Raw genomic sequence first — 24,616 nt, 5'->3', positions numbered from 1 at the left:
CATATAATTTTTTTCCAGAAATGCATCCTTTCTGTAAGCGTTCGCCGATGGCATGGCGTTGCCACATTAGTCTTGAAGTGGCTCTCGAATCGAGTCAGCGCTCGCTTACGGCCACACCACCCTGAGCACGCCCGCTCTCGTCTGATCTCGGAAGCCAAGCAGGGTCGGGCCTGGTTAGTACTTGGATGGGAGACCGCCTGGGAATACCAGGTGCTGTAAGCATTTAATTCTTTATTTAATTAATTATTTAATTATTTATTCATATAATTTTTTTCCAGAAATGCATCCTTTCTGTAAGCGTTCGCCGATGGCATGGCGTTGCCACATTAGTCTTGAAGTGGCTCTCGAATCGAGTCAGCGCTCGCTTACGGCCATACCACCCTGAGCACGCCCGCTCTCGTCTGATCTCGGAAGCCAAGCAGGGTCGGGCCTGGTTAGTACTTGGATGGGAGACCGCCTGGGAATACCAGGTGCTGTAAGCATTTAATTCTTTATTTAATTAATTATTTAATTATTTATTCATATAATTTTTTTCCAGAAATGCATCCTTTCTGTAAGCGTTCGCCGATGGCATGGCGTTGCCACATTAGTCTTGAAGTGGCTCTCGAATCGAGTCAGCGCTCGCTTACGGCCACACCACCCTGAGCACGCCCGCTCTCGTCTGATCTCGGAAGCCAAGCAGGGTCGGGCCTGGTTAGTACTTGGATGGGAGACCGCCTGGGAATACCAGGTGCTGTAAGCATTTAATTCTTTATTTAATTAATTATTTAATTATTTATTCATATATTTTTTTCCAGAAATGCATCCTTTCTGTAAGCGTTCGCCGATGGCATGGCGTTGCCACATTAGTCTTGAAGTGGCTCTCGAATCGAGTCAGCGCTCGCTTACGGCCACACCACCCTGAGCACGCCTGCTCTCGTCTGATCTCGGAAGCCAAGCAGGGTCGGGCCTGGTTAGTACTTGGATGGGAGACCGCCTGGGAATGGCTCATGACCCCTGCAAGTACATATTGCTCAACCCTGGGATCGATCGAAAGTGATCAAAGCGGATGGCGCCAACGCTGGTTAACGTACTTAAGTGTTATTTACAGAAATTGTAAATTTACAGGCCTAGTTGATTAAAATCCACTAATCTGTTGAATGTGTTGTTTATTATTTTCATAGTTTGAGTTGATGTAACTGATGAGATTCATACAGTCAAGTGAAAAAGTTTTATTTTTTTGGACTGAATTAAGAAAGGTTGTAATGTATCAGTGCACTCTCTTTGTCTGGAAGACTTCTACTTGCTTTGATGTGTTTTATTTTACACTATCCCACCCCTTCTGAAACCCAAGCATACAGGACAGAGACTCCAACACACTTTAAATACCTTTACAACTTTTATTTTTCACCCAGAATGTGTTTCATTTAAAAAGCAATGCATGAAAACACAAGTAAACAAGATCTGTTTAGTTTAAAGCTCTCTCACCACAACAAGGTACAGATCTACGAGCGAGAACACGAGACAAGACGAGAGACAAACATTTACTACCATTTGCAAACATTAATTAAACATGGAGCTGACATACATAAATCACAAGGACACGCACACATAAATAACATTAATAATAACCAAAAACACTTAACAGTTAAAAACACAAACTTGTACTTAAGATAAAAATAAACAATTGGTTTGTACAGGCAAAAGCCCAATAAAAGAACAGGATTATCCAAAGACTCAGGTCACCAATCAACAAATAAAGGCTCAAGCCATTCCTGTCTCTTAAATTTTTTTGTGTGTTTTCTTTGGCAAACTTTTGTTAAACATGAAACAGACAAAGACATACAAACATCACAAAGTCATGAAGCTGACAAAGACAAACAACACGCATGACAAAAACACAGATTATCTGAACATGAACAACCATTAAAGGGTATGTAAACTGATTAAGGTTAAAATTAATGAGGTTAGATTGGCCTTGACATTGAACATAGGCCAGAACATGTTTGTATAAATAAAGATACTATAAAGTGCACTAAAACAGCAACATAAATAATAATAAAAAACAAACACAAGAATATTCTTAAGTTAAACTGCAAAGTGCATTTTGTTTACTTTTGAACTATATAAATCAATAGATTGTACTTGCTGAAGCACTTTAAAACAACAAACAAGCCTCTTTCTCTCTCCTACAGATGGCACAGGAGAAGTGGCATCACACAGGTAAGTTATTTACACAGTTCTCCTCTTTTCCAACTCGTACAGCACATTGTTAAACCCAGAGGTGGTGGATTTCCTAGTGGATGGACAGTAGGAAAATATCTTCTGGGTGCTTACAGACACTTTTTCCTTGAAAGGTGTGTACCTCTTCCAATGTCCAACACAATTAGGCACGTGGCAAGCCCCACTGCAAAGACTTGTTAGGCATGAATCCCTTGACTGTTGGGGCTGGAGGTACAAAGCTCCGGGCTGCACGATGGCCCATGAAACAGGATGGAGGGAGCCTGTGGCTGTGCGGGGAGAACCAGCAGTATGGGTGCTGTCGACATAGGGGGTGATCATAGGTGGGCGCAGCAGGCTTTGGCTGGAGGTGGGTGGACGCAGCAGGCCTTGGCCGAGTGGAGGAGGATGATGCCATGGGCTGAACGGGCCGGTTCACAGCAGGCACAGGCTATGGCTCTTCAAAAATAATCTGGAAATATAAAATAAACATGTAATGAGTATTGTAAGGAGTATTGTAATTTCCTAAATAAAGATAGCTCCTCCCCAAAGAGCACAGCATGAGATCACCATGAAGGCTCTGGAAAACAACTCTCTACGATTCACAGTTGACTTCCCACCGAGACCATTTGGTTTTCAGAGATCACACTTTTAGGATGTCATACATTTGTATTCTCATTCTCTCAAAGCAAACTGTATATGAAATGCCACATGCACAAAGAATCTGAAACTGATCTTATTTGTTTTCACTCAATGCAAGTGGTTAATGGTCTCACTCACTCACTACAATGTTAAAGTTTAAGCAAACTTCATTCAATGTTGATAGACACCTCCCATCTTAGGCATAAATGTTTGTCGTTGGTTTCCACCATTTGGGCCTACGGATGGATGGGTGATATATCCCCCCCCCCACAGTATTGTTATGATGTGTGCGATTTGCTTTCCACAGCCAACAGGTGAAACAAAGTGCTTATGACAACTTACCTCCGCTTCTCACCACGCCCATCCAGCCTCATGATGAACATGCTGGTACTGGACCTGGGGCCGGTCTGGTGTTGTGAGGGATGTTGGCAGCACAGGAGCTTCCGGGAACGGTGCATCCGACAGCACTTTCGGGTGAGGCATCCCCTTCGGCAGTACCGTCGCCCCGTAGTATTTTTCTCCTCCCTGGCAGTGAAAGATGAGATGGACTTGGTATTTAAGTTGGGCAGTGAAATGGCAAGACCGCCGAGGATGGGGACGTCTCGAACTCTGCAATCCTCTTATACTGTCCCTTCAAAGAAGCCGTGACCTGGCTGAGGTGAGCTGTTTGGCTGGTGCTCAGTTCTTCAGCATCTTGGAGGAGGAGGTAGAGGAGGCGACTGTCCTCGGTCACCTGCGCCGCCTGAGCGTACGTCATGCAGCCAAACTTGCTCTTCTGAGCTGCTCTGAATCCATTGTCACTGAAAATGATATTATGAAATTTTGTGTTGGTGTGTTAGATGTTTAATTATCCATTTCATCATAGGTTTCAACTGCTATTGAACTCACCGACCACAGTTGTTATCCACATACACACCCTTTGGAGCAGGAGCGTTGGCCCGGCAAAAGCGGGCGACCAGACCTCTGGCCATGCGTACGTAACACCTCTTGGACCCGGACGGCACCACTGTGGTCAAGAACTGACCCCACTCATTCAGCACGATGGTGACGTACTGCACGGTGCCCTCCCTGGCCGTTGTTGTAGATCCTACCTTGAGAATCTATAAAAACAAAGCAGAACATTCATTGTGTGGTGTTTATCAACATTCAGTCTGTTCCATATGCTCACATTGATCATTAACATCTTTACACTTCTAAAGCATATTTACACATCGAATTTTAACTCCACACTATTGTAACAACATCTCTATGGTCTTAAGACGTGAGCTAGAGTGTCTGATGACGTTTTTGAAGTATTTCCAGGGAATTTCAGGTCATTTAATCGGCGATTGGTAGCTCGTTAATTCATTTCCAATGCATTCGGTTAATATATAGTATATATTATTTAATATAAGCATATTTAAGCTCTACATTTCGGGTCCACACATTAGTAGTACATTTGTCAAGGTCTCAACATGTAAAATGAATAGTCTGGTCGCATTTAAAACGCATTTCAGAGATCAAACCTAGCTATTTTGATGTAAACAAGTGGTGCTAGCCTAGTCAATCGGTGGTCTCAGTACGGCGCTAATGAGATATTATCATGTAAAACCTTAAATATCAGGCAAATTATTAAAAAATATATCGCGTTTCATTTATAACTTAGCACATAATTATAACAAACGTACCTGCGAGTAAACAAACACAGTCCATCGGTCCTCAATGACAACGAATCCAAATGTGAATATTTACTAGTCCTGAATAAATTAGATGACGTTTTCCGATCCTCGCTCAATGATTGGTCCGTTGAGCGCAGAGCTCTGCTCAGCATTGCTCAACCATTGGCTGATCGCTGCTCAGCTCTGCTCAGCTCTGCTCAACCATTGGACGGCTGACGATCGCTTAGGTACTTGGAGGGGAACTTGCTTGGGAATACCAGGTGCTGTAAGCATTTAATTCTTTATTTAATTAATTATTTAATTATTTATTCATATAATTTTTTTCCAGAAATGCATCCTTTCTGCCACATTAGTCTTGAAGTGGCTCTCGAATCGAGTCAGCGCTCGCTTACAGCCACACCACCCTGAGCACGCCCGCTCTCGTCTGATCTCGGAAGCCAAGCAGGGTCGGGCCTGGTTAGTACTTGGATGGGAGACCGCCTGGGAATACCAGGTGCTGTAAGCATTTAATTCTTTATTTAATTAATTATTTAATTATTTAATTATTTATTCATATAATTTTTTTCCAGAAATGCATCCTTTCTGTAAGCGTTCGCCGATGGCATGGCGTTGCCACATTAGTCTTGAAGTGGCTCTCGAATCGAGTCAGCGCTCGCTTACGGCCACACCACCCTGAGCACGCCCGCTCTCGTCTGATCTCGGAAGCCAAGCAGGGTCGGGCCTGGTTAGTACTTGGATGGGAGACCGCCTGGGAATACCAGGTGCTGTAAGCATTAAATTCTTTATTTAATTAATTATTTAATTATTTATTCATATAATTTTTTTCCAGAAATGCATCCTTTCTGTAAGCGTTCGCCGATGGCATGGTGTTGCCACATTAGTCTTGAAGTGGCTCTGGAATCGAGTCAGCGCTCGCTTATGGCCACACCACCCTGAGCACGCCCGCTCTCGTCTGATCTCGGAAGCCAAGCAGGGTCGGGCCTGGTTAGTACTTGGATGGGAGACCGCCTAGGAATACCAGGTGCTGTAAGCATTTAATTAATTATTTAATTATTTATTCATATAATTTTTTTCCAGAAATGCATCCTTTCTGTAAGCGTTCGCCGATGGCATGCCGTTGCCACATTAGTCTTGAAGTGGCTCTCGAATCGAGCCAGCGCTCGCTTACGGCCACACCACCCTGAGCACGCCCGCTCTCGTCTGATCTCGGAAGCCAAGCAGGGTCGGGCCTGGTTAGTACTTGGATGGGAGACCGCCTGGGAATACCAGGTGCTGTAAGCATTTAATTCTTTATTTAATTAATTATTTAATTATTTATTCATATAATTTTTTTCCAGAAATGCATCCTTTCTGTAAGCGTTCGCCGATGGCATGGCGTTGCCACATTAGTCTTGAAGTGGCTCTCGAATCGAGTCAGCGCTCGCTTACGGCCACACCACCCTGAGCACGCCCGCTCTCGTCTGATCTCGGAAGCCAAGCAGGGTCGGGCCTGGTTAGTACTTGGATGGGAGACCGCCTGGGAATACCAGGTGCTGTAAGCGTTTGATTCTTTATTTAATTAATTATTTAATTATTTATTCATATAATTTTTTTCCAGAAATGTATTCTTTCTGTAAGCGTTCGCCGATGGCATGGCGTTGCCACATTAGTCTTGAAGTGGCTCTCGAATCGAGTCAACGCTCGCTTACGGCCACACCACCCTGAGCACGCCCGCTCTCGTCTGATCTCGGAAGCCAAGCAGGGTCGGGCCTGGTTAGTACTTGGATGGGAGACCGCCTGGGAATACCAGGTGCTGTAAGCATTTAATTCTTTATTTAATTAATTATTTAATTATTTATTCATATAATTTTTTCCAGAAATGCATCCTTTCTGTAAGCGTTCGCCGATGGCATGGCGTTGCCACATTAGTCTTGAAGTGGCTCTCGAATCGAGTCAGCGCTCGCTTACGGCCACACCACCCTGAGCACGCCCGCTCTCGTCTGATCTCGGAAGCCAAGCAGGGTCGGGCCTGGTTAGTACTTGGATGGGAGACCGCCTGGGAATACCAGGTGCTGTAAGCATTTAATTCTTTATTTAATTAATTATTTAATTATTTATTCATATAATTTTTTCCAGAAATGCATCCTTTCTGTAAGCGTTCGCCGATGGCATGGCGTTGCCACATTAGTCTTGAAGTGGCTCTCGAATCGAGTCAGCGCTCGCTTACGGCCACACCACCCTGAGCACGCCCGCTCTCGTCTGATCTCGGAAGCCAAGCAGGGTCGGGCCTGGTTAGTACTTGGATGGGAGACCGCCTGGGAATACCAGGTGCTGTAAGCATTTAATTCTTTATTTAATTAATTATTTAATTATTTATTCATATAATTTTTTTCCAGAAATGCATCCTTTCTGTAAGCGTTCGCCGATGGCATGGCGTTGCCACATTAGTCTTGAAGTGGCTCTCGAATCGAGTCAGCGCTCGCTTACGGCCACACCACCCTGAGCACGCCCGCTCTCGTCTGATCTCGGAAGCCAAGCAGGGTCGGGCCTGGTTAGTACTTGAATGGGAGACCGCCTGGGAATACCAGGTGCTGTAAGCATTTAATTCTTTATTTAATTAATTATTTAATTATTTATTCATATAATTTTTTTCCAGAAATGCATCCTTTCTGTAAGCGTTCGCCGATGGCATGGCGTTGCCACATTAGTCTTGAAGTGGCTCTCGAATCGAGTCAGCGCTCGCTTACGGCCATACCACCCTGAGCACGCCCGCTCTCGTCTGATCTCGGAAGCCAAGCAGGGTCGGGCCTGGTTAGTACTTGGATGGGAGACCGCCTGGGAATACCAGGTGCTGTAAGCATTTAATTCTTTATTTAATTAATTATTTAATTATTTATTCATATAATTTTTTTCCAGAAATGCATCCTTTCTGTAAGCGTTCGCCGATGGCATGGCGTTGCCACATTAGTCTTGAAGTGGCTCTCGAATCGAGTCAGCGCTCGCTTACGGCCACACCACCCTGAGCACGCCCGCTCTCGTCTGATCTCGGAAGCCAAGCAGGGTCGGGCCTGGTTAGTACTTGGATGGGAGACCGCCTGGGAATACCAGGTGCTGTAAGCATTTAATTCTTTATTTAATTAATTATTTAATTATTTATTCATATATTTTTTTCCAGAAATGCATCCTTTCTGTAAGCGTTCGCCGATGGCATGGCGTTGCCACATTAGTCTTGAAGTGGCTCTCGAATCGAGTCAGCGCTCGCTTACGGCCACACCACCCTGAGCACGCCTGCTCTCGTCTGATCTCGGAAGCCAAGCAGGGTCGGGCCTGGTTAGTACTTGGATGGGAGACCGCCTGGGAATGGCTCATGACCCCTGCAAGTACATATTGCTCAACCCTGGGATCGATCGAAAGTGATCAAAGCGGATGGCGCCAACGCTGGTTAACGTACTTAAGTGTTATTTACAGAAATTGTAAATTTACAGGCCTAGTTGATTAAAATCCACTAATCTGTTGAATGTGTTGTTTATTATTTTCATAGTTTGAGTTGATGTAACTGATGAGATTCATACAGTCAAGTGAAAAAGTTTTATTTTTTTGGACTGAATTAAGAAAGGTTGTAATGTATCAGTGCACTCTCTTTGTCTGGAAGACTTCTACTTGCTTTGATGTGTTTTATTTTACACTATCCCACCCCTTCTGAAACCCAAGCATACAGGACAGAGACTCCAACACACTTTAAATACCTTTACAACTTTTATTTTTCACCCAGAATGTGTTTCATTTAAAAAGCAATGCATGAAAACACAAGTAAACAAGATCTGTTTAGTTTAAAGCTCTCTCACCACAACAAGGTACAGATCTACGAGCGAGAACACGAGACAAGACGAGAGACAAACATTTACTACCATTTGCAAACATTAATTAAACATGGAGCTGACATACATAAATCACAAGGACACGCACACATAAATAACATTAATAATAACCAAAAACACTTAACAGTTTAAAACACAAACTTGTACTTAAGATAAAAATAAACAATTGGTTTGTACAGGCAAAAGCCCAATAAAAGAACAGGATTATCCAAAGACTCAGGTCACCAATCAACAAATAAAGGCTCAAGCCATTCCTGTCTCTTAAATTTTTTTGTGTGTTTTCTTTGGCAAACTTTTGTTAAACATGAAACAGACAAAGACATACAAACATCACAAAGTCATGAAGCTGACAAAGACAAACAACACGCATGACAAAAACACAGATTATCTGAACATGAACAACCATTAAAGGGTATGTAAACTGATTAAGGTTAAAATTAATGAGGTTAGATTGGCCTTGACATTGAACATAGGCCAGAACATGTTTGTATAAATAAAGATACTATAAAGTGCACTAAAACAGCAACATAAATAATAATAAAAAACAAACACAAGAATATTCTTAAGTTAAACTGCAAAGTGCATTTTGTTTACTTTTGAACTATATAAATCAATAGATTGTACTTGCTGAAGCACTTTAAAACAACAAACAAGCCTCTTTCTCTCTCCTACAGATGGCACAGGAGAAGTGGCATCACACAGGTAAGTTATTTACACAGTTCTCCTCTTTTCCAACTCGTACAGCACATTGTTAAACCCAGAGGTGGTGGATTTCCTAGTGGATGGACAGTAGGAAAATATCTTCTGGGTGCTTACAGACACTTTTTCCTTGAAAGGTGTGTACCTCTTCCAATGTCCAACACAATTAGGCACGTGGCAAGCCCCACTGCAAAGACTTGTTAGGCATGAATCCCTTGACTGTTGGGGCTGGAGGTACAAAGCTCCGGGCTGCACGATGGCCCATGAAACAGGATGGAGGGAGCCTGTGGCTGTGCGGGGAGAACCAGCAGTATGGGTGCTGTCGACATAGGGGGTGATCATAGGTGGGCGCAGCAGGCTTTGGCTGGAGGTGGGTGGACGCAGCAGGCCTTGGCCGAGTGGAGGAGGATGATGCCATGGGCTGAACGGGCCGGTTCACAGCAGGCACAGGCTATGGCTCTTCAAAAATAATCTGGAAATATAAAATAAACATGTAATGAGTATTGTAAGGAGTATTGTAATTTCCTAAATAAAGATAGCTCCTCCCCAAAGAGCACAGCATGAGATCACCATGAAGGCTCTGGAAAACAACTCTCTACGATTCACAGTTGACTTCCCACCGAGACCATTTGGTTTTCAGAGATCACACTTTTAGGATGTCATACATTTGTATTCTCATTCTCTCAAAGCAAACTGTATATGAAATGCCACATGCACAAAGAATCTGAAACTGATCTTATTTGTTTTCACTCAATGCAAGTGGTTAATGGTCTCACTCACTCACTACAATGTTAAAGTTTAAGCAAACTTCATTCAATGTTGATAGACACCTCCCATCTTAGGCATAAATGTTTGTCGTTGGTTTCCACCATTTGGGCCTACGGATGGATGGGTGATATATCCCCCCCCCACAGTATTGTTATGATGTGTGCGATTTGCTTTCCACAGCCAACAGGTGAAACAAAGTGCTTATGACAACTTACCTCCGCTTCTCACCACGCCCATCCAGCCTCATGATGAACATGCTGGTACTGGACCTGAGGCCGGTCTGGTGTTGTGAGGGATGTTGGCAGCACAGGAGCTTCCGGGAACGGTGCATCCGACAGCACTTTCGGGTGAGGCATCCCCTTCGGCAGTACCGTCGCCCCGTAGTATTTTTCTCCTCCCTGGCAGTGAAAGATGAGATGGACTTGGTATTTAAGTTGGGCAGTGAAATGGCAAGACCGCCGAGGATGGGGACGTCTCGAACTCTGCAATCCTCTTATACTGTCCCTTCAAAGAAGCCGTGACCTGGCTGAGGTGAGCTGTTTGGCTGGTGCTCAGTTCTTCAGCATCTTGGAGGAGGAGGTAGAGGAGGCGACTGTCCTCGGTCACCTGCGCCGCCTGAGCGTACGTCATGCAGCCAAACTTGCTCTTCTGAGCTGCTCTGAATCCATTGTCACTGAAAATGATATTATGAAATTTTGTGTTGGTGTGTTAGATGTTTAATTATCCATTTCATCATAGGTTTCAACTGCTATTGAACTCACCGACCACAGTTGTTATCCACATACACACCCTTTGGAGCAGGAGCGTTGGCCCGGCAAAAGCGGGCGACCAGACCTCTGGCCATGCGTACGTAACACCTCTTGGACCCGGACGGCACCACTGTGGTCAAGAACTGACCCCACTCATTCAGCACGATGGTGACGTACTGCACGGTGCCCTCCCTGGCCGTTGTTGTAGATCCTACCTTGAGAATCTATAAAAACAAAGCAGAACATTCATTGTGTGGTGTTTATCAACATTCAGTCTGTTCCATATGCTCACATTGATCATTAACATCTTTACACTTCTAAAGCATATTTACACATCGAATTTTAACTCCACACTATTGTAACAACATCTCTATGGTCTTAAGACGTGAGCTAGAGTGTCTGATGACGTTTTTGAAGTATTTCCAGGGAATTTCAGGTCATTTAATCGGCGATTGGTAGCTCGTTAATTCATTTCCAATGCATTCGGTTAATATATAGTATATATTATTTAATATAAGCATATTTAAGCTCTACATTTCGGGTCCACACATTAGTAGTACATTTGTCAAGGTCTCAACATGTAAAATGAATAGTCTGGTCGCATTTAAAACGCATTTCAGAGATCAAACCTAGCTATTTTGATGTAAACAAGTGGTGCTAGCCTAGTCAATCGGTGGTCTCAGTACGGCGCTAATGAGATATTATCATGTAAAACCTTAAATATCAGGCAAATTATTAAAAAATATATCGCGTTTCATTTATAACTTAGCACATAATTATAACAAACGTACCTGCGAGTAAACAAACACAGTCCATCGGTCCTCAATGACAACGAATCCAAATGTGAATATTTACTAGTCCTGAATAAATTAGATGACGTTTTCCGATCCTCGCTCAATGATTGGTCCGTTGAGCGCAGAGCTCTGCTCAGCATTGCTCAACCATTGGCTGATCGCTGCTCAGCTCTGCTCAGCTCTGCTCAACCATTGGACGGCTGACGATCGCTTAGGTACTTGGAGGGGAACTTGCTTGGGAATACCAGGTGCTGTAAGCATTTAATTCTTTATTTAATTAATTATTTAATTATTTATTCATATAATTTTTTTCCAGAAATGCATCCTTTCTGTAAGCGTTCGCCGATGGCATGGCGTTGCCACATTAGTCTTGAAGTGGCTCTCGAATCGAGTCAGCGCTCGCTTACGGCCACACCACCCTGAGCACGCCCGCTCTCGTCTGATCTCGGAAGCCAAGCAGGGTCGGGCCTGTTTAGTACTTGGATGGGAGACCGCCTGGGAATACCAGGTGCTGTAAGCATTTAATTAATTATTTAATTATTTATTCATATAATTTTTTTCCAGAAATGCATCCTTTCTGTAAGCGTTCGCCGATGGCATGGCGTTGCCACATTAGTCTTGAAGTGGCTCTCGAATCGAGTCAGCGCTCGCTTACAGCCACACCGCCCTGAGCACGCCCGCTCTCGTCTGATCTCGGAAGCCAAGCAGGGTCGGGCCTGGTTAGTACTTGGATGGGAGACCGCCTGGGAATACCAGGTGCTGTAAGCATTTAATTCTTTATTTAATTAATTATTTAATTATTTAATTATTTATTCATATAATTTTTTTCCAGAAATGCATCCTTTCTGTAAGCGTTCGCCGATGGCATGGCGTTGCCACATTAGTCTTGAAGTGGCTCTCGAATCGAGTCAGCGCTCGCTTACGGCCACACCACCCTGAGCACGCCCGCTCTCGTCTGATCTCGGAAGCCAAGCAGGGTCGGGCCTGGTTAGTACTTGGATGGGAGACCGCCTGGGAATACCAGGTGCTGTAAGCATTAAATTCTTTATTTAATTAATTATTTAATTATTTATTCATATAATTTTTTTCCAGAAATGCATCCTTTCTGTAAGCGTTCGCCGATGGCATGGCGTTGCCACAATAGTCTTGAAGTGGCTCTCGAATCGAGTCAGCGCTCGCTTACGGCCACACCACCCTGAGCACGCCCGCTCTCGTCTGATCTCGGAAGCCAAGCAGGGTCGGGCCTGGTTAGTACTTGGATGGGAGACCGCCTGGGAATACCAGGTGCTGTAAGCATTTAATTAATTATTTATTTATTTATTCATATAATTTTTTTCCAGAAATGCATCCTTTCTGTAAGCGTTCGCCGATGGCATGGCGTTGCCACATTAGTCTTGAAGTGGCTCTCGAATCGAGTCAGCGCTCGCTTACGGCCACACCACCCTGAGCACGCCCGCTCTCGTCTGATCTCGGAAGCCAAGCAGGGTCGGGCCTGGTTAGTACTTGGATGGGAGACCGCCTGGGAATACCAGGTGCTGTAAGCATTTAATTCTTTATTTAATTAATTATTTAATTATTTATTCATATAATTTTTTTCCAGAAATGCATCCTTTCTGTAAGCGTTCGCCGATGGCATGGCGTTGCCACATTAGTCTTGAAGTGGCTCTCGAATCGAGTCAGCGCTCGCTTACGGCCACACCACCCTGAGCACGCCCGCTCTCGTCTGATCTCGGAAGCCAAGCAGGGTCGGGCCTGGTTAGTACTTGGATGGGAGACCGCCTGGGAATACCAGGTGCTGTAAGCATTTAATTCTTTATTTAATTAATTATTTTATTATTTATTCATATAATTTTTTTCCAGAAATGCATCCTTTCTGTAAGCGTTCGCCGATGGCATGGCGTTGCCACATTAGTCTTGAAGTGGCTCTCGAATCGAGTCAGCGCTCGCTTACGGCCGCACCACCCTGAGCACGCCCGCTCTCGTCTGATCTCGGAAGCCAAGCAGGGTCGGGCCTGGTTAGTACTTGGATGGGAGACCGCCTGGGAATACCAGGTGCTGTAAGCATTTAATTTTTTATTTAATTAATTATTTAATTATTTATTCATATAATTTTTTTCCAGAAATGCATCCTTTCTGTAAGCGTTCGCCGATGGCATGGCGTTGCCACATTAGTCTTGAAGTGGCTCTCGAATCGAGTCAGCGCTCGCTTACGGCCACACCACCCTGAGCACGCCCGCTCTCGTCTGATCTCGGAAGCCAAGCAGGGTCGGGCCTGGTTAGTACTTGGATGGGAGACCGCCTGGGAATACCAGGTGCTGTAAGCATTTAATTCTTTATTTAATTAATTATTTAATTATTTATTCATATAATTTTTTTTCCAGAAATGCATCCTTTCTGTAAGCGTTCGCCAATGGCGTGGCGTTGCCACATTACTCTTGAATTGGCTCTCGAATCGAGTCAGCGCTCGCTTACGGCCACACCACCCTCAGCACGCCTGCTCTCGTCTGATCTCGGAAGCCAAGCAGGGTCGGGCCTGGTTAGTACTTGGATGGGAGACCGCCTGGGAATACCAGGTGCTGTAAGCATTTTATTCTTTATTTAATTAATTATTTAATTATTTATTCATATAATTTTTTCCTAGAAATGCATCCTTTCTGTAAGCGTTCGCCGATGGCATGGCGTTGCCACATTAGTCTTGAAGTGGCTCTCGAATCGAGTCAGTGCTCGCTTACGGCCACACCACCCTGAGCACGCCCGCTCTCGTCTGATCTCGGAAGCCAAGCAGGGTCGGGCCTGGTTAGTACTTGGATGGGAGACCGCCTGGGAATACCAGGTGCTGTAAGCATTTAATTAATTATTTAATTATTTATTCATATAATTTTTTTCCAGAAATGCATCCTTTCTGTAAGCGTTCGCCGATGGCATGGCGTTGCCACATTAGTCTTGAAGTGGCTCTCGAATCGAGTCAGCGCTCGCTTACGGCCACACCACCCTGAGCACGCCCGCTCTCGTCTGATCTCGGAAGCCAAGCAGGGTTGGGCCTGGTTAGTACTTGGATGGGAGACCGCCTGGGAATACCAGGTGCTGTAAGCATTTAATTCTTTATTTAATTAATTATTTAATTATTTATTCATATAATTTTTTCCCAGAAATGCATCCTTTCTGTAAGCGTTCGCCGATGGCATGGCGTTGCCACATTAGTCTTGAAGTGGCTCTCGAATCGAGTCAGCACTCGCTTACGGCCACACCACCCTGAGCACGCCCGCTCTCGTCTGATCTCGGAAGCCAAGCAGGGTCGGGCCTGGTTAGTACTTGGATGGGAGACCGCCTGGGAATACCAGGTGCTGTAAGCATTTAATTAATTATTTAATTATTTATTCATATAATTTTTTTCCAGAAATGCATCCTTTCTGTAAGCGTTCGCCGATGGCATGGCGTTGCCACATTAGTCTTGAAGTGGCTCTCGAATCGAGTCAGCGCTCGCTTACGGCCACACCACCCTGAGCACGCCCGCTCTCGTCTGATCTCGGAAGCCAAGCAGGGTCGGGCCTGGTTAGTACTTGGATGGGAGACCGCCTGGGAATACCAGGTGCTGTAAGCATTTAATTCTTTATTTAATTCATTATTTTATTATTTATTCATATAATTTTTTTCCAGAAATGCATCCTTTCTGTAAGCGTTCGCCGATGGCATGGCGTTGCCACATTAGTCTTGAAGTGGCTCTCGAATCGAGTCAGCGCTCGCTTACGGCCACACCACCCTGAGCACGCCCGCTCTCGTCTGATCTCGGAAGCCAAGCAGGGTCGGGCCTGGTTAGTACTTGGATGGGAGACCGCCTGGGAATACCAGGTGCTGTAAGCATTTAATTCTTTATTTAATTAATTATTTAATTATTTATTCATATAATTTTTTTCCAGAAATGCATCCTTTCTGTAAGCGTTCGCCGATGGCATGGCGTTGCCACATTAGTCTTGAAGTGGCTCTCGAATCGAGTCTGCGCTCGCTTACGGCCACACCACCCTGAGCACGCCCGCTCTCGTCTGATCTCGGAAGCCAAGCAGGGTCGGGCCTGGTTAGTACTTGGATGGGAGACCGCCTGGGAATACCAGGTGCTGTAAGCATTTAATTCTTTATTTAATTAATTATTTAATTATTTATTCATATAATTTTTTTCCAGAAATGCATCCTTTCTGTAAGCGTTCGCCGATGGCATGGCGTTGCCACATTAGTCTTGAAGTGGCTCTCGAATCGAGTCAGCGCTTGCTTACGGCCACACCACCCTGAGCACGCCCGCTCTCGTCTGATCTCGGAAGCCAAGCAGGGTCGGTCCTGGTTAGTACTTGGATGGGAGACCGCCTGGGAATACCAGGTGCTGTAAGCATTTAATTCTTTATTTAATTAATTATTTAATTATTTATTCATATAATTTTTTTCCAGAAATGCATCCTTTCTGTAAGCGTTCGCCGATGGCATGGTGTTGCCACATTAGTCTTGAAGTGGCTCTGGAATCGAGTCAGCGCTCGCTTACGGCCACACCACCCTGAGCACGCCCGCTCTCGTCTGATCTCGGAAGCCAAGCAGGGTCGGGCCTGGTTAGTACTTGGATGGGAGACCGCCTAGGAATACCAGGTGCTGTAAGCATTTAATTAATTATTTAATTATTTATTCATATAATTTTTTTCCAGAAATGCATCCTTTCTGTAAGCGTTCGCCGATGGCATGCCGTTGCCACATTAGTCTTGAAGTGGCTCTCGAATCGAGCCAGCGCTCGCTTACGGCCACACCACCCTGAGCACGCCCGCTCTCGTCTGATCTCGGAAGCCAAGCAGGGTCGGGCCTGGTTAGTACTTGGATGGGAGACCGCCTGGGAATACCAGGTGCTGTAAGCATTTAATTCTTTATTTAATTAATTATTTAATTATTTATTCATATAATTTTTTCCAGAAATGCATCCTTTCTGTAAGCGTTCGCCGATGGCATGGCGTTGCCACATTAGTCTTGAAGTGGCTCTCGAATCGAGTCAGCGCTCGCTTACGGCCACACCACCCCGAGCACGCCCGCTCTCGTCTGATCTCGGAAGCCAAGCAGGGTCGGGCCTGGTTAGTACTTGGATGGGAGACCGCCTGTGAATACCAGGTGCTGTAAGCGTTTGATTCTTTATTTAATTAATTATTTAATTATTTATTCATATAATTTTTTTCCAGAAATGTATTCTTTCTGTAAGCGTTCGCCGATGGCATGGCGTTGCCACATTAGTCTTGAAGTGGCTCTCGAATCGAGTCAACGCTCGCTTACGGCCACACCACCCTGAGCACGCCCGCTCTCGTCTGATCTCGGAAGCCAAGCAGGGTCGGGCCTGGTTAGTACTTGGATGGGAGACCGCCTGGGAATACCAGGTGCTGTAAGCATTTAATTCTTTATTTAATTAATTATTTAATTATTTATTCATATAATTTTTTCCAGAAATGCATCCTTTCTGTAAGCGTTCGCCGATGGCATGGCGTTGCCACATTAGTCTTGAAGTGGCTCTCGAATCGAGTCAGCGCTCGCTTACGGCCACACCACCCTGAGCACGCCCGCTTTCGGCTGATCTCGGAAGCCAAGCAGGGTCGGGCCTGGTTAGTACTTGGATGGGAGACCGCCTGGGAATACCAGGTGCTGTAAGCATTTAATTCTTTATTTAATTAATTATTTAATTATTTATTCATATAATTTTTTTCCAGAAATGCATCCTTTCTGTAAGCGTTCGCCGATGGCATGGCGTTGCCACATTAGTCTTGAAGTGGCTCTCGAATCGAGTCAGCGCTCGCTTACGGCCACACCACCCTGAGCACGCCCGCTCTCGTCTGATCTCGGAAGCCAAGCAGTGTCGGGCCTGGTTAGTACTTGGATGGGAGACCGCCTGGGAATACCAGGTGCTGTAAGCATTTAATTCTTTATTTAATTAATTATTTAATTATTTATTCATATAATTTTTTCCAGAAATGCATCCTTTCTGTAAGCGTTCGCCGATGGCATGGCGTTGCCACATTACTCTTGAAGTGTTAAAATTAGCGATAAGATCAAAGATGGCTCATGACAGACAGAAATTTGTAATGTTAAGAAATAAGGTAGTTTGCACATTAAGGAAAGCAAAGGCAGATTTTTTATTACAATAATTGAAAAATCTCATGGTAATTCAAAAACAATATGGAGTCAGATTAAAAAACTGACTGGTAAAAATAATACTAAAACTAAAAGTCCAGCTGAATTAAAGATCAATGATATAGTGCTACGGAACCCAGTTGATGTGGCACAGGCTTTTAATCAATATTTTGTTGAGTCAGTGGATAAAATAGCGCAAATTTTTACTATACAACAACCGTATTCACAAACAATTAATTCAAGTGATACAGCGTTTGTATTAAGACCAGTAACTACGTTAGAGGTTAAAAGAGTGGTAATGTCTCTGAGGTCATCAAGGGCTAAGGATATTTATGGTATGGACACCCTCTTATTGAAACAAATTAGTTCTTCAATAGTTAACCCTTTAACTCATATTATTAATTGTTCATTAGATCAAGGGATATTCCCTAGTTCTTGGAAACCAGCGGTCGTGACTCCCATATTTAAGGGAGGCGACACTTGTTTACCCTGTAATTATAGGCCTATCAGTGTCCTACCTATAATATCAAAGGTTTTTGAAAAACTAGTGGCCAAACAAATTATTGATTACCTTAATAATAGTTCCTTCCAATTACATCCAATGCAATTTGGTTTTAGGGCAAATTACTCAACAGAAAGTGCCATATGTTACTTTACAGAAAAGGTAAAATCATTAATTGATAAAGGTGGTGTGGTAGGGGCTGTATTTCTTGATTTACAGAAAGCATTTGACACTATAAACCATAATAATTTATTGCATAAATTAAATGATTTTAATTTCTCAACACATTCTGTAAATTTGATCAAATCTTATCTTTCTTCTCGTTCTCAAATAGTAAAAATTGATAATTGTAATTCTAATTTAGTAGGTCTATCAACTGGAGTACCGCAAGGGTCAATATTGGGCCCAATTCTCTTTAGCTTATACATTAATGATTTACCCAAAGAGTGTGAACAATGTAATATCTTAATGTATGCTGACGATACAGTCATCTTTACACACGGAAAAAATTCAGAAGAGGTAATAAAAAAGTTGACAGATGTTATGGTAAAAGTTACATCCTGGCTTAATCAGAGTTTTTTGAGGTTAAATGTGTCAAAAACAGTTGGTATGTTTTTTTCTAAAGGACATAACCCTAATATAAACCAGGACATTTTTATTTCAGGAGAGAGATTACAGGTTGTATCAGAATATAAATATCTAGGGGTACATTTGGATTCCTGTCTTAGTTTTAAAATTCACATAAAAAAAGTTTGCAAACAGATTAAGTTTAACCTGGTCAATTTTAGGTTTATTAGAAATTGCTTGTCAAATGAGGCAGCAAAGATATATTTCCACTCAATGATTCTTTCTCAGGTCACATATTGTTTGACAATTTGGTCGAATACACATCTGACAGTCTTAAAACCTTTAGAATCCCTATACAAACAAGCACTTAAAATTTTAGATAAAAAACAATTTAGCTTTCATCATTGTAACATTTTAAATAAGTATAATTTGTTTAATTGGGAAAATCTAATCAATTTTAAAAATTGTTGTTTAGTTTATAAGATTATGCATGGTATGGCTCCTCCTTCTTTGGCTGATTTTATAATATTTAAATCTGCTGAAAACAGAATTACAAGAGGTGCAATAAGAGCAGATTGTATAATTCCACGTAGGAGAACAAAATTTGGTCAAACTGTTTTTTCATTCAGAGCTTCACATCAGTGGAATGCTGTACCTCACTCAATTAGAGAGTGCTCATCGTTTCTCTCTTTTAAGTTTAATCTTAAGAAATGGCTTCTTCATAACCAACAATGTGAACATTAATGTTGCTACGTTTATTATTATTTTTATTAGGATTACTTATAATATTAAATCTAGTATAGACTTGTTGTATTTAATTGTGTTTAATAGAGGTGTTCATGAATTTTAACTGTTGATTGCTGTAATGTATTGATGTATTGTTGTAATGTTTAACCATTTTTGTTTTAGCTTGGAGCCTAATAACATCTGGCAAAGGGACTACCAATGAAAACTAGCCCTAGGGCTAATTTGGGTACATTTACATATACAAATGTTAATTAATGTACACTGTCCCTTTTCTAAATAAATAAATAAAAAAAAAAAAAAAAAAAGTGGCTCTCGAATCGAGTCAGCGCTCGCTTACGGCCACACCACCCTTAGCACGCCCGCTCTCGTCTGATCTCGGAAGCCAAGCAGGGTCGGGCCTGGTTAGTACTTGGATGGGAGACCGCCTGGGAATACCAGGTGCTGTAAGCATTTAATTCTTTATTTAATTCTTTATTTAATTAATTATTTAATTATTTATTCATATAATTTTTTTCCAGAAAAGCATCCTTTCTGTAAGCGTTCGCCGATGGCATGGCGTTGCCACATTAGTCTTGAAGTGGCTCTCGAATCGAGTCAGCGCTCGTTTACGGCCACACCACCCTGAGCACGCCCGCTCTCGTCTGATCTCGGAAGCCAAGCAGGGTCGGGCCTGGTTAGTACTTGGATGGGAGACCGCCTGGGAATACCAGGTGCTGTAAGCATTTAATTCTTTATTTAATTAATTATTTAATTATTTATTCATAAAATTTTTTCCCAGAAATGCATCCTTTCTGTAAGCGTTCGCCGATGGCATGGCGTTGCCACATTAGTCTTGAAGTGGCTCTCGAATCGAGTCAGCGCTCGCTTACGGCCACACCACCCTGAGCACGCCCGCTCTCGTCTGATCTCGGAAGCCAAGCAGGGTCGGGCCTGGTTAGTACTTGGATGGGAGACCGCCTGGGAATACCAGGTGCTGTAAGCATTTAATTCTTTATTTAATTAATTATTTAATTATTTATTCATATAATTTTTTTCCAGAAATGCATCCTTTCTGTAAGCGTTCGCCGATGGCATGCCGTTGCCACATAAGTCTTGAAGTGGCTCTCGAATCGAGTCAGCGCTCGCTTACGGCCACACCACCCTGAGTACGCCCGCTCTCGTCTGATCTCGGAAGCCAAGCAGGGTCGGGCCTGGTTAGTACTTGGATGGGAGACCGCCTGGGAATACCAGGTGCTGTAAGCATTTAATTCTTTATTTAATTAATTATTTAATTATTTATTCATATAATTTTTTTCCAGAAATGCATCCTTTCTGTAAGCGTTCGCCGATGGCATGGCGTTGCCACATTAGTCTTGAAGTGGCTCTCGAATCGAGTCAGCGCTCGCTTACGGCCACACCACCCTGAGCACGCCCGCTCTCGTCTGATCTCGGAAGCCAAGCAGGGTCGGGCCTGGTTAGTACTTGGATGGGAGACCGCCTGGGAATACCAGGTGCTGTAAGCATTTAATTCTTTATATAATTAATTATTTAAAGGAACAGTATGTAGGATTGTGGCCAAAACTGGTATTGCAATAACAAAACTTGTGGCTAAAACTGGTACTGCAATCACCCAACAGGTGGCCAATACACAAAATGACAACATAAACATCAGTTGAGGGCTGCAACTCCACTTTTTAAATGACAATATCCTGGCCGGACCACTGTTGTAAGTGATATAAGTATTTGAAATGAAAATTATTTCTTAATGTCTAGTGACATATCAGTGCCATTTTATGATTAATTGATATACATTTCTTACATACTGTTCCTTTAATTATTTATTCATATAATTTTTTTCCAGAAATGCATCCTTTCTGTAAGCGTTCGCCGTTGGCATGGCGTTGCCACATTAGTCTTGAAGTGGCTCTCGAATCGACTCAGCGCTCGCTTACGGCCACACCACCCTGAGCACGCCCGCTCTCGTCTGATCTCAGAAGCCAAGCAGGGTCGGGCCTGGTTAGTACTTGGATGGGAGACCGCCTGGGAATACCAGGTGCTGTAAGCATTTAATTCTTTATTTAATTAATTATTTAATTATTTATTCATATAATTTTTTTCCAAAAATGCATCCTTTCTGTAAGCGTTCGCCGATGGCATGGCGTTGCCACATTAGTCTTGAAGTGGCTCTCGAATCGAGTCAGCGCTCGCTTACGGCCACACCGCCCTGAGCACGCCCGCTCTCGTCTGATCTCGGAAGCCAAGCAGGGTCGGGCCTGGTTAGTACTTGGATGGGAGACCGCCTGGGAATACCAGGTGCTGTAAGCATTTAATTCTTTATTTAATTAATTATTTAATTATTTATTCATATGATTTTTTTCCAGAAATGCATCCTTTCTGTAAGCGTTCGCCGATGGCATGGCGTTGCCACATTAGTCTTGAAGTGGCTCTCGAATCGAGTCAGCGCTCGCTTACGGCCACACCACCCTGAGCACGCCCGCTCTCGTCTGATCTCGGAAGCCAAGCAGGGTCGGCCTGGTTAGTACTTGGATGGGAGACCGCCTGGGAATACCAGGTGCTGTAAGGATTTAATTCTTTATTTAATTAATTATTTAATTATTTATTCATATGATTTTTTTCCAGAAATGCATCCTTTCTGTAAGCGTTCGCCGATGGCATGGCGTTGCCACATTAGTCTTGAAGTGGCTCTCGAATCGATTCAGCGCTCGCTTACGGCCACACCACCCTGAGCACGCCCGCTCTCGTCTGATCTCGGAAGCCAAGCAGGGTCGGGCCTGGTTAGTACTTGGATGGGAGACCGCCTGGGAATACCAGGTGCTGTAAGCATTTAATTCTTTATTTAATTAATTATTTAATTATTTATTCATATAATTTTTTCCCAGAAAAGCATCCTTTCTGTAAGCGTTCGCCGATGGCATGGCGTTGCCACATTAGTCTTGAAGTGGCTCTCGAATCGAGTCAGCGCTCGTTTACGGCCACACCACCCTGAGCACGCCCGCTCTCGTCTGATCTCGGAAGCCAAGCAGGGTCGGGCCTGGTTAGTACTTGGATGGGAGACCGCCTGGGAATACCAGGTGCTGTAAGCATTTAATTCTTTATTTAATTAATTATTTAATTATTTATTCATATAATTTTTTCCCAGAAATGCATCCTTTCTGTAAGCGTTCGCCGATGGCATGGCGTTGCCACATTAGTCTTGAAGTGGCTCTCGAATCGAATCAGTGCTCGCTTACGGCCACACCACCCTCAGCACGCCCGCTCTCGTCTGATCTCGGAAGCCAAGCAGGGTCGGGCCTGGTTAGTACTTGGATGGGAGACCGCCTGGGAATACCAGGTGCTGTAAGCATTTAATTAATTATTTAATTATTTATTCATATAATTTTTTTCCAGAAATGCATCCTTTCTGTAAGCGTTCGCCGATGGCATGGCGTTGCCACATTAGTCTTGAAGTGGCTCTCGAATCGAGTCAGCGCTCGCTTACAGCCACACCACCCTAAGCACGCCCGCTCTCGTCTGATCTCGGAAGCCAAGCAGGGTCGTGCCTGGTTAGTACTTGGATGGGAGACCGCCTGGGAATACCAGGTGCTGTAAGCATTTAATTCTTTATTTAATTAATTATATAATTATTTATTCATATAATTTTTTTCCAGAAATGCATCCTTTCTGTAAGCGTTCGCCGATGGCATGGCGTTGCCACATTAGTCTTGAAGTGGCTCTCGAATCGAGGCAGCGCTCGCTTACGGCCACACCACCCTGAGCACGCCCGCTCTCGTCTGATCTCGGAAGCCAAGCAGGGTCGGGCCTGGTTAGTACTTGGATGGGAGATCGCCTGGGAATACCAGGTGCTGTAAGCATTTAATTCTTTATTTAATTAATTATTTAATTATTTATTCATATAATTTTTTTCCAGAAATGCATCCTTTCTGTAAGCGTTCGCCGATGGCATGGCGTTGCCACATTAGTCTTGAAGTGGCTCTCGAATCGACTCAGCGCTCGCTTACGGCCACACCACCCTGGGCACGCCCGCTCTTGTCTGATCTCGGAAGCCAAGCAGGGTCGGGCCTGGTTAGTACTTGGATGGGAGACCGCCTGGGAATACCAGGTGCTGTAAGCATTTAATTCTTTATTTAATTAATTATTTAATTATTTATTCATATAATTTTTTTCCAGAAATGCATCCTTTCTGTAAGCGTTCGCCGATGGCATGGCGTTGCCACATTAGTCTTGAAGTGGCTCTCGAATCGAGTCAGCGCTCGCTTACGGCCACACCACCCTGAGCACGCCCGCTCTCGTCTGATCTCGGAAGCCAAGCAGGGTCGGGCCTGGTTAGTACTTGGATGGGAGACCGCCTGGGAATACCAGGTGCTGTAAGCATTTAATTCTTTATTTAATTAATTATTTAATTATTTATTCATATGATTTTTTTCCTGAAATGCATCCTTTCTGTAAGCGTTCGCCGATGGCATGGTGTTGCCACATTAGTCTTGAAGTGGCTCTCGAATCAAGTCAGCGCTCGCTTACGGCCACACCACCCTGAGCACGCCCGCTCTCGTCTGATCTCGGAAGCCAAGCAGGGTCGGGCCTGGTTAGTACTTGGATGGGAGACCGCCTGGGAATACCAGGTGCTGTAAGCATTTAATTAATTATTTAATTATTTATTCATATAATTTTTTTCCAGAAATGCATCCTTTCTGTAAGCGTTCGCCGATGGCATGGCGTTGCCACATTAGTCTTGAAGTGGCTCTCGAATCGAGTCAGCGCTCGCTTACGGCCACACCACCCTGAGCACGCCCGCTCTCGTCTGATCTCGGAAGCCAAGCAGGGTCGGGCCTGGTTAGTACTTGGATGGGAGACCGCCTGGGAATACCAGGTGCTGTAAGCATTTAATTCTTTATATAATTAATTATTTAAAGGAACAGTATGTAGGATTGTGGCCAAAACTGGTATTGCAATAACAAAACTTGTGGCTAAAACTGGTACTGCAATCACCCAACAGGTGGCCAATACACAAAATGACAACATAAACATCAGTTGAGGGCTGCAACTCCACTTTTTAAATGACAATATCCTGGCCGGACCACTGTTGTAAGTGATATAAGTATTTGAAATGAAAATTATTTCTTAATGTCTAGTGACATATCAGTGCCATTTTATGATTAATTGATATACATTTCTTACATACTGTTCCTTTAATTATTTATTCATATAATTTTTTTCCAGAAATGCATCCTTTCTGTAAGCGTTCGCCGTTGGCATGGCGTTGCCACATTAGTCTTGAAGTGGCTCTCGAATC

At 43.6% G+C, this 24,616-nt stretch overlaps 1 protein-coding gene, 48 non-coding genes and 5 pseudogenes across 49 annotated transcripts; 53 read left to right on the top strand and 1 right to left on the bottom strand.

Moving 5' to 3' along the window:
• Positions 1–103: 103 nt before the first annotated feature.
• Positions 104–222, top strand: LOC129418350 (5S ribosomal RNA). Its single transcript, XR_008636118.1, has one exon. It is a non-coding gene; the product is annotated as a 5S ribosomal RNA (ribosomal RNA).
• A 141-nt stretch (positions 223–363) lies between these two features.
• LOC141355217 (5S ribosomal RNA) lies at positions 364–482 on the top strand. Its single transcript, XR_012361644.1, has one exon. It is a non-coding gene; the product is annotated as a 5S ribosomal RNA (ribosomal RNA).
• Positions 483–623: 141 nt separating this feature from the next.
• Positions 624–742, top strand: LOC141354598 (5S ribosomal RNA). The gene has a single exon (XR_012361026.1). It is a non-coding gene; the product is annotated as a 5S ribosomal RNA (ribosomal RNA).
• A 2,508-nt stretch (positions 743–3,250) lies between these two features.
• Positions 3,251–10,179, bottom strand: LOC141352801 (uncharacterized). The gene is made up of 4 exons (XM_073858811.1): positions 10,052–10,179; positions 9,311–9,476; positions 3,730–3,941; positions 3,251–3,641 (listed from the first exon to the last, which is right to left on the bottom strand). Exons 1-4 carry the CDS (start codon positions 10,177–10,179, stop codon positions 3,398–3,400), a joined length of 750 nt encoding a protein of 249 aa, XP_073714912.1. The 3' UTR covers positions 3,251–3,397.
• On the top strand, positions 4,886–5,004 carry LOC141356999 (5S ribosomal RNA). Its single transcript, XR_012363471.1, has one exon. It is a non-coding gene; the product is annotated as a 5S ribosomal RNA (ribosomal RNA).
• LOC141354597 (5S ribosomal RNA) lies at positions 5,154–5,272 on the top strand. The gene has a single exon (XR_012361025.1). It is a non-coding gene; the product is annotated as a 5S ribosomal RNA (ribosomal RNA).
• On the top strand, positions 5,414–5,532 carry LOC141358303 (5S ribosomal RNA). Its single transcript, XR_012364795.1, has one exon. It is a non-coding gene; the product is annotated as a 5S ribosomal RNA (ribosomal RNA).
• LOC141354596 (5S ribosomal RNA) lies at positions 5,662–5,780 on the top strand. Its single transcript, XR_012361024.1, has one exon. It is a non-coding gene; the product is annotated as a 5S ribosomal RNA (ribosomal RNA).
• LOC141357043 (5S ribosomal RNA) lies at positions 5,922–6,040 on the top strand. The gene has a single exon (XR_012363516.1). It is a non-coding gene; the product is annotated as a 5S ribosomal RNA (ribosomal RNA).
• Positions 6,182–6,300, top strand: LOC141354595 (5S ribosomal RNA). Its single transcript, XR_012361023.1, has one exon. It is a non-coding gene; the product is annotated as a 5S ribosomal RNA (ribosomal RNA).
• Positions 6,441–6,559, top strand: LOC141354594 (5S ribosomal RNA). Its single transcript, XR_012361022.1, has one exon. It is a non-coding gene; the product is annotated as a 5S ribosomal RNA (ribosomal RNA).
• On the top strand, positions 6,700–6,818 carry LOC141354593 (5S ribosomal RNA). The gene has a single exon (XR_012361021.1). It is a non-coding gene; the product is annotated as a 5S ribosomal RNA (ribosomal RNA).
• LOC141357353 (5S ribosomal RNA) lies at positions 6,960–7,078 on the top strand. The gene has a single exon (XR_012363840.1). It is a non-coding gene; the product is annotated as a 5S ribosomal RNA (ribosomal RNA).
• Positions 7,220–7,338, top strand: LOC129418343 (5S ribosomal RNA). The gene has a single exon (XR_008636114.2). It is a non-coding gene; the product is annotated as a 5S ribosomal RNA (ribosomal RNA).
• On the top strand, positions 7,480–7,598 carry LOC141354592 (5S ribosomal RNA). The gene has a single exon (XR_012361020.1). It is a non-coding gene; the product is annotated as a 5S ribosomal RNA (ribosomal RNA).
• Positions 10,180–11,767: 1,588 nt separating the features above from the next.
• On the top strand, positions 11,768–11,886 carry LOC141357555 (5S ribosomal RNA). Its single transcript, XR_012364042.1, has one exon. It is a non-coding gene; the product is annotated as a 5S ribosomal RNA (ribosomal RNA).
• A 129-nt stretch (positions 11,887–12,015) lies between these two features.
• Positions 12,016–12,134, top strand: LOC141357035 (5S ribosomal RNA). The gene has a single exon (XR_012363508.1). It is a non-coding gene; the product is annotated as a 5S ribosomal RNA (ribosomal RNA).
• A 149-nt stretch (positions 12,135–12,283) lies between these two features.
• LOC129416526 (5S ribosomal RNA) lies at positions 12,284–12,402 on the top strand. The gene has a single exon (XR_008635423.2). It is a non-coding gene; the product is annotated as a 5S ribosomal RNA (ribosomal RNA).
• A 141-nt stretch (positions 12,403–12,543) lies between these two features.
• On the top strand, positions 12,544–12,662 carry LOC141354591 (5S ribosomal RNA). Its single transcript, XR_012361019.1, has one exon. It is a non-coding gene; the product is annotated as a 5S ribosomal RNA (ribosomal RNA).
• A 129-nt stretch (positions 12,663–12,791) lies between these two features.
• LOC129416219 (5S ribosomal RNA) lies at positions 12,792–12,910 on the top strand. Its single transcript, XR_008635213.2, has one exon. It is a non-coding gene; the product is annotated as a 5S ribosomal RNA (ribosomal RNA).
• A 141-nt stretch (positions 12,911–13,051) lies between these two features.
• On the top strand, positions 13,052–13,170 carry LOC129416052 (5S ribosomal RNA). Its single transcript, XR_008635142.2, has one exon. It is a non-coding gene; the product is annotated as a 5S ribosomal RNA (ribosomal RNA).
• Positions 13,171–13,311: 141 nt separating this feature from the next.
• LOC141357858 (5S ribosomal RNA) lies at positions 13,312–13,430 on the top strand. The gene has a single exon (XR_012364347.1). It is a non-coding gene; the product is annotated as a 5S ribosomal RNA (ribosomal RNA).
• Positions 13,431–13,571: 141 nt separating this feature from the next.
• Positions 13,572–13,690, top strand: LOC141354589 (5S ribosomal RNA). Its single transcript, XR_012361018.1, has one exon. It is a non-coding gene; the product is annotated as a 5S ribosomal RNA (ribosomal RNA).
• A 142-nt stretch (positions 13,691–13,832) lies between these two features.
• LOC141353754 (5S ribosomal RNA) lies at positions 13,833–13,951 on the top strand (annotated as a pseudogene).
• Positions 13,952–14,092: 141 nt separating this feature from the next.
• LOC141354588 (5S ribosomal RNA) lies at positions 14,093–14,211 on the top strand. The gene has a single exon (XR_012361017.1). It is a non-coding gene; the product is annotated as a 5S ribosomal RNA (ribosomal RNA).
• Positions 14,212–14,340: 129 nt separating this feature from the next.
• Positions 14,341–14,459, top strand: LOC141358183 (5S ribosomal RNA). Its single transcript, XR_012364671.1, has one exon. It is a non-coding gene; the product is annotated as a 5S ribosomal RNA (ribosomal RNA).
• Positions 14,460–14,600: 141 nt separating this feature from the next.
• On the top strand, positions 14,601–14,719 carry LOC141354587 (5S ribosomal RNA). The gene has a single exon (XR_012361016.1). It is a non-coding gene; the product is annotated as a 5S ribosomal RNA (ribosomal RNA).
• A 129-nt stretch (positions 14,720–14,848) lies between these two features.
• Positions 14,849–14,967, top strand: LOC141354586 (5S ribosomal RNA). Its single transcript, XR_012361015.1, has one exon. It is a non-coding gene; the product is annotated as a 5S ribosomal RNA (ribosomal RNA).
• Positions 14,968–15,108: 141 nt separating this feature from the next.
• On the top strand, positions 15,109–15,227 carry LOC141354585 (5S ribosomal RNA). Its single transcript, XR_012361014.1, has one exon. It is a non-coding gene; the product is annotated as a 5S ribosomal RNA (ribosomal RNA).
• Positions 15,228–15,368: 141 nt separating this feature from the next.
• On the top strand, positions 15,369–15,487 carry LOC141354584 (5S ribosomal RNA). Its single transcript, XR_012361013.1, has one exon. It is a non-coding gene; the product is annotated as a 5S ribosomal RNA (ribosomal RNA).
• A 141-nt stretch (positions 15,488–15,628) lies between these two features.
• LOC141358200 (5S ribosomal RNA) lies at positions 15,629–15,747 on the top strand. The gene has a single exon (XR_012364689.1). It is a non-coding gene; the product is annotated as a 5S ribosomal RNA (ribosomal RNA).
• A 141-nt stretch (positions 15,748–15,888) lies between these two features.
• LOC141357675 (5S ribosomal RNA) lies at positions 15,889–16,007 on the top strand. Its single transcript, XR_012364162.1, has one exon. It is a non-coding gene; the product is annotated as a 5S ribosomal RNA (ribosomal RNA).
• A 129-nt stretch (positions 16,008–16,136) lies between these two features.
• On the top strand, positions 16,137–16,255 carry LOC141354583 (5S ribosomal RNA). The gene has a single exon (XR_012361012.1). It is a non-coding gene; the product is annotated as a 5S ribosomal RNA (ribosomal RNA).
• A 140-nt stretch (positions 16,256–16,395) lies between these two features.
• On the top strand, positions 16,396–16,514 carry LOC141353715 (5S ribosomal RNA; annotated as a pseudogene).
• A 141-nt stretch (positions 16,515–16,655) lies between these two features.
• On the top strand, positions 16,656–16,774 carry LOC141354582 (5S ribosomal RNA). The gene has a single exon (XR_012361011.1). It is a non-coding gene; the product is annotated as a 5S ribosomal RNA (ribosomal RNA).
• Positions 16,775–16,914: 140 nt separating this feature from the next.
• On the top strand, positions 16,915–17,033 carry LOC141353864 (5S ribosomal RNA; annotated as a pseudogene).
• A 141-nt stretch (positions 17,034–17,174) lies between these two features.
• On the top strand, positions 17,175–17,293 carry LOC141358414 (5S ribosomal RNA). The gene has a single exon (XR_012364909.1). It is a non-coding gene; the product is annotated as a 5S ribosomal RNA (ribosomal RNA).
• A 2,364-nt stretch (positions 17,294–19,657) lies between these two features.
• LOC141357433 (5S ribosomal RNA) lies at positions 19,658–19,776 on the top strand. Its single transcript, XR_012363920.1, has one exon. It is a non-coding gene; the product is annotated as a 5S ribosomal RNA (ribosomal RNA).
• A 153-nt stretch (positions 19,777–19,929) lies between these two features.
• On the top strand, positions 19,930–20,048 carry LOC141357252 (5S ribosomal RNA). The gene has a single exon (XR_012363735.1). It is a non-coding gene; the product is annotated as a 5S ribosomal RNA (ribosomal RNA).
• A 141-nt stretch (positions 20,049–20,189) lies between these two features.
• On the top strand, positions 20,190–20,308 carry LOC141354580 (5S ribosomal RNA). The gene has a single exon (XR_012361009.1). It is a non-coding gene; the product is annotated as a 5S ribosomal RNA (ribosomal RNA).
• Positions 20,309–20,449: 141 nt separating this feature from the next.
• On the top strand, positions 20,450–20,568 carry LOC141355067 (5S ribosomal RNA). Its single transcript, XR_012361495.1, has one exon. It is a non-coding gene; the product is annotated as a 5S ribosomal RNA (ribosomal RNA).
• A 141-nt stretch (positions 20,569–20,709) lies between these two features.
• Positions 20,710–20,828, top strand: LOC141354579 (5S ribosomal RNA). The gene has a single exon (XR_012361008.1). It is a non-coding gene; the product is annotated as a 5S ribosomal RNA (ribosomal RNA).
• Positions 20,829–21,251: 423 nt separating this feature from the next.
• On the top strand, positions 21,252–21,370 carry LOC141358474 (5S ribosomal RNA). The gene has a single exon (XR_012364969.1). It is a non-coding gene; the product is annotated as a 5S ribosomal RNA (ribosomal RNA).
• Positions 21,371–21,511: 141 nt separating this feature from the next.
• LOC141356943 (5S ribosomal RNA) lies at positions 21,512–21,630 on the top strand. The gene has a single exon (XR_012363415.1). It is a non-coding gene; the product is annotated as a 5S ribosomal RNA (ribosomal RNA).
• A 141-nt stretch (positions 21,631–21,771) lies between these two features.
• LOC141354255 (5S ribosomal RNA) lies at positions 21,772–21,889 on the top strand (annotated as a pseudogene).
• A 141-nt stretch (positions 21,890–22,030) lies between these two features.
• On the top strand, positions 22,031–22,149 carry LOC141354578 (5S ribosomal RNA). The gene has a single exon (XR_012361007.1). It is a non-coding gene; the product is annotated as a 5S ribosomal RNA (ribosomal RNA).
• A 141-nt stretch (positions 22,150–22,290) lies between these two features.
• LOC141357251 (5S ribosomal RNA) lies at positions 22,291–22,409 on the top strand. Its single transcript, XR_012363734.1, has one exon. It is a non-coding gene; the product is annotated as a 5S ribosomal RNA (ribosomal RNA).
• Positions 22,410–22,550: 141 nt separating this feature from the next.
• Positions 22,551–22,669, top strand: LOC141358292 (5S ribosomal RNA). The gene has a single exon (XR_012364781.1). It is a non-coding gene; the product is annotated as a 5S ribosomal RNA (ribosomal RNA).
• Positions 22,670–22,798: 129 nt separating this feature from the next.
• On the top strand, positions 22,799–22,917 carry LOC141354086 (5S ribosomal RNA; annotated as a pseudogene).
• Positions 22,918–23,058: 141 nt separating this feature from the next.
• LOC141357913 (5S ribosomal RNA) lies at positions 23,059–23,177 on the top strand. The gene has a single exon (XR_012364402.1). It is a non-coding gene; the product is annotated as a 5S ribosomal RNA (ribosomal RNA).
• A 141-nt stretch (positions 23,178–23,318) lies between these two features.
• LOC141358349 (5S ribosomal RNA) lies at positions 23,319–23,437 on the top strand. Its single transcript, XR_012364843.1, has one exon. It is a non-coding gene; the product is annotated as a 5S ribosomal RNA (ribosomal RNA).
• Positions 23,438–23,578: 141 nt separating this feature from the next.
• On the top strand, positions 23,579–23,697 carry LOC141354577 (5S ribosomal RNA). Its single transcript, XR_012361006.1, has one exon. It is a non-coding gene; the product is annotated as a 5S ribosomal RNA (ribosomal RNA).
• Positions 23,698–23,838: 141 nt separating this feature from the next.
• LOC141354576 (5S ribosomal RNA) lies at positions 23,839–23,957 on the top strand. The gene has a single exon (XR_012361005.1). It is a non-coding gene; the product is annotated as a 5S ribosomal RNA (ribosomal RNA).
• Positions 23,958–24,086: 129 nt separating this feature from the next.
• On the top strand, positions 24,087–24,205 carry LOC141354575 (5S ribosomal RNA). Its single transcript, XR_012361004.1, has one exon. It is a non-coding gene; the product is annotated as a 5S ribosomal RNA (ribosomal RNA).
• The last annotated feature ends 411 nt before the right edge of the window (positions 24,206–24,616 follow it).

This window comes from Misgurnus anguillicaudatus, chromosome 21, assembly GCF_027580225.2.
Source record: "Misgurnus anguillicaudatus chromosome 21, ASM2758022v2, whole genome shotgun sequence".
Classification (NCBI taxonomy): domain Eukaryota; kingdom Metazoa; phylum Chordata; class Actinopteri; order Cypriniformes; family Cobitidae; genus Misgurnus; species Misgurnus anguillicaudatus.
The sequence above is the reverse complement of the archived record's forward strand: the minus strand, read 5'-3'. Positions and strand labels throughout refer to the sequence as shown.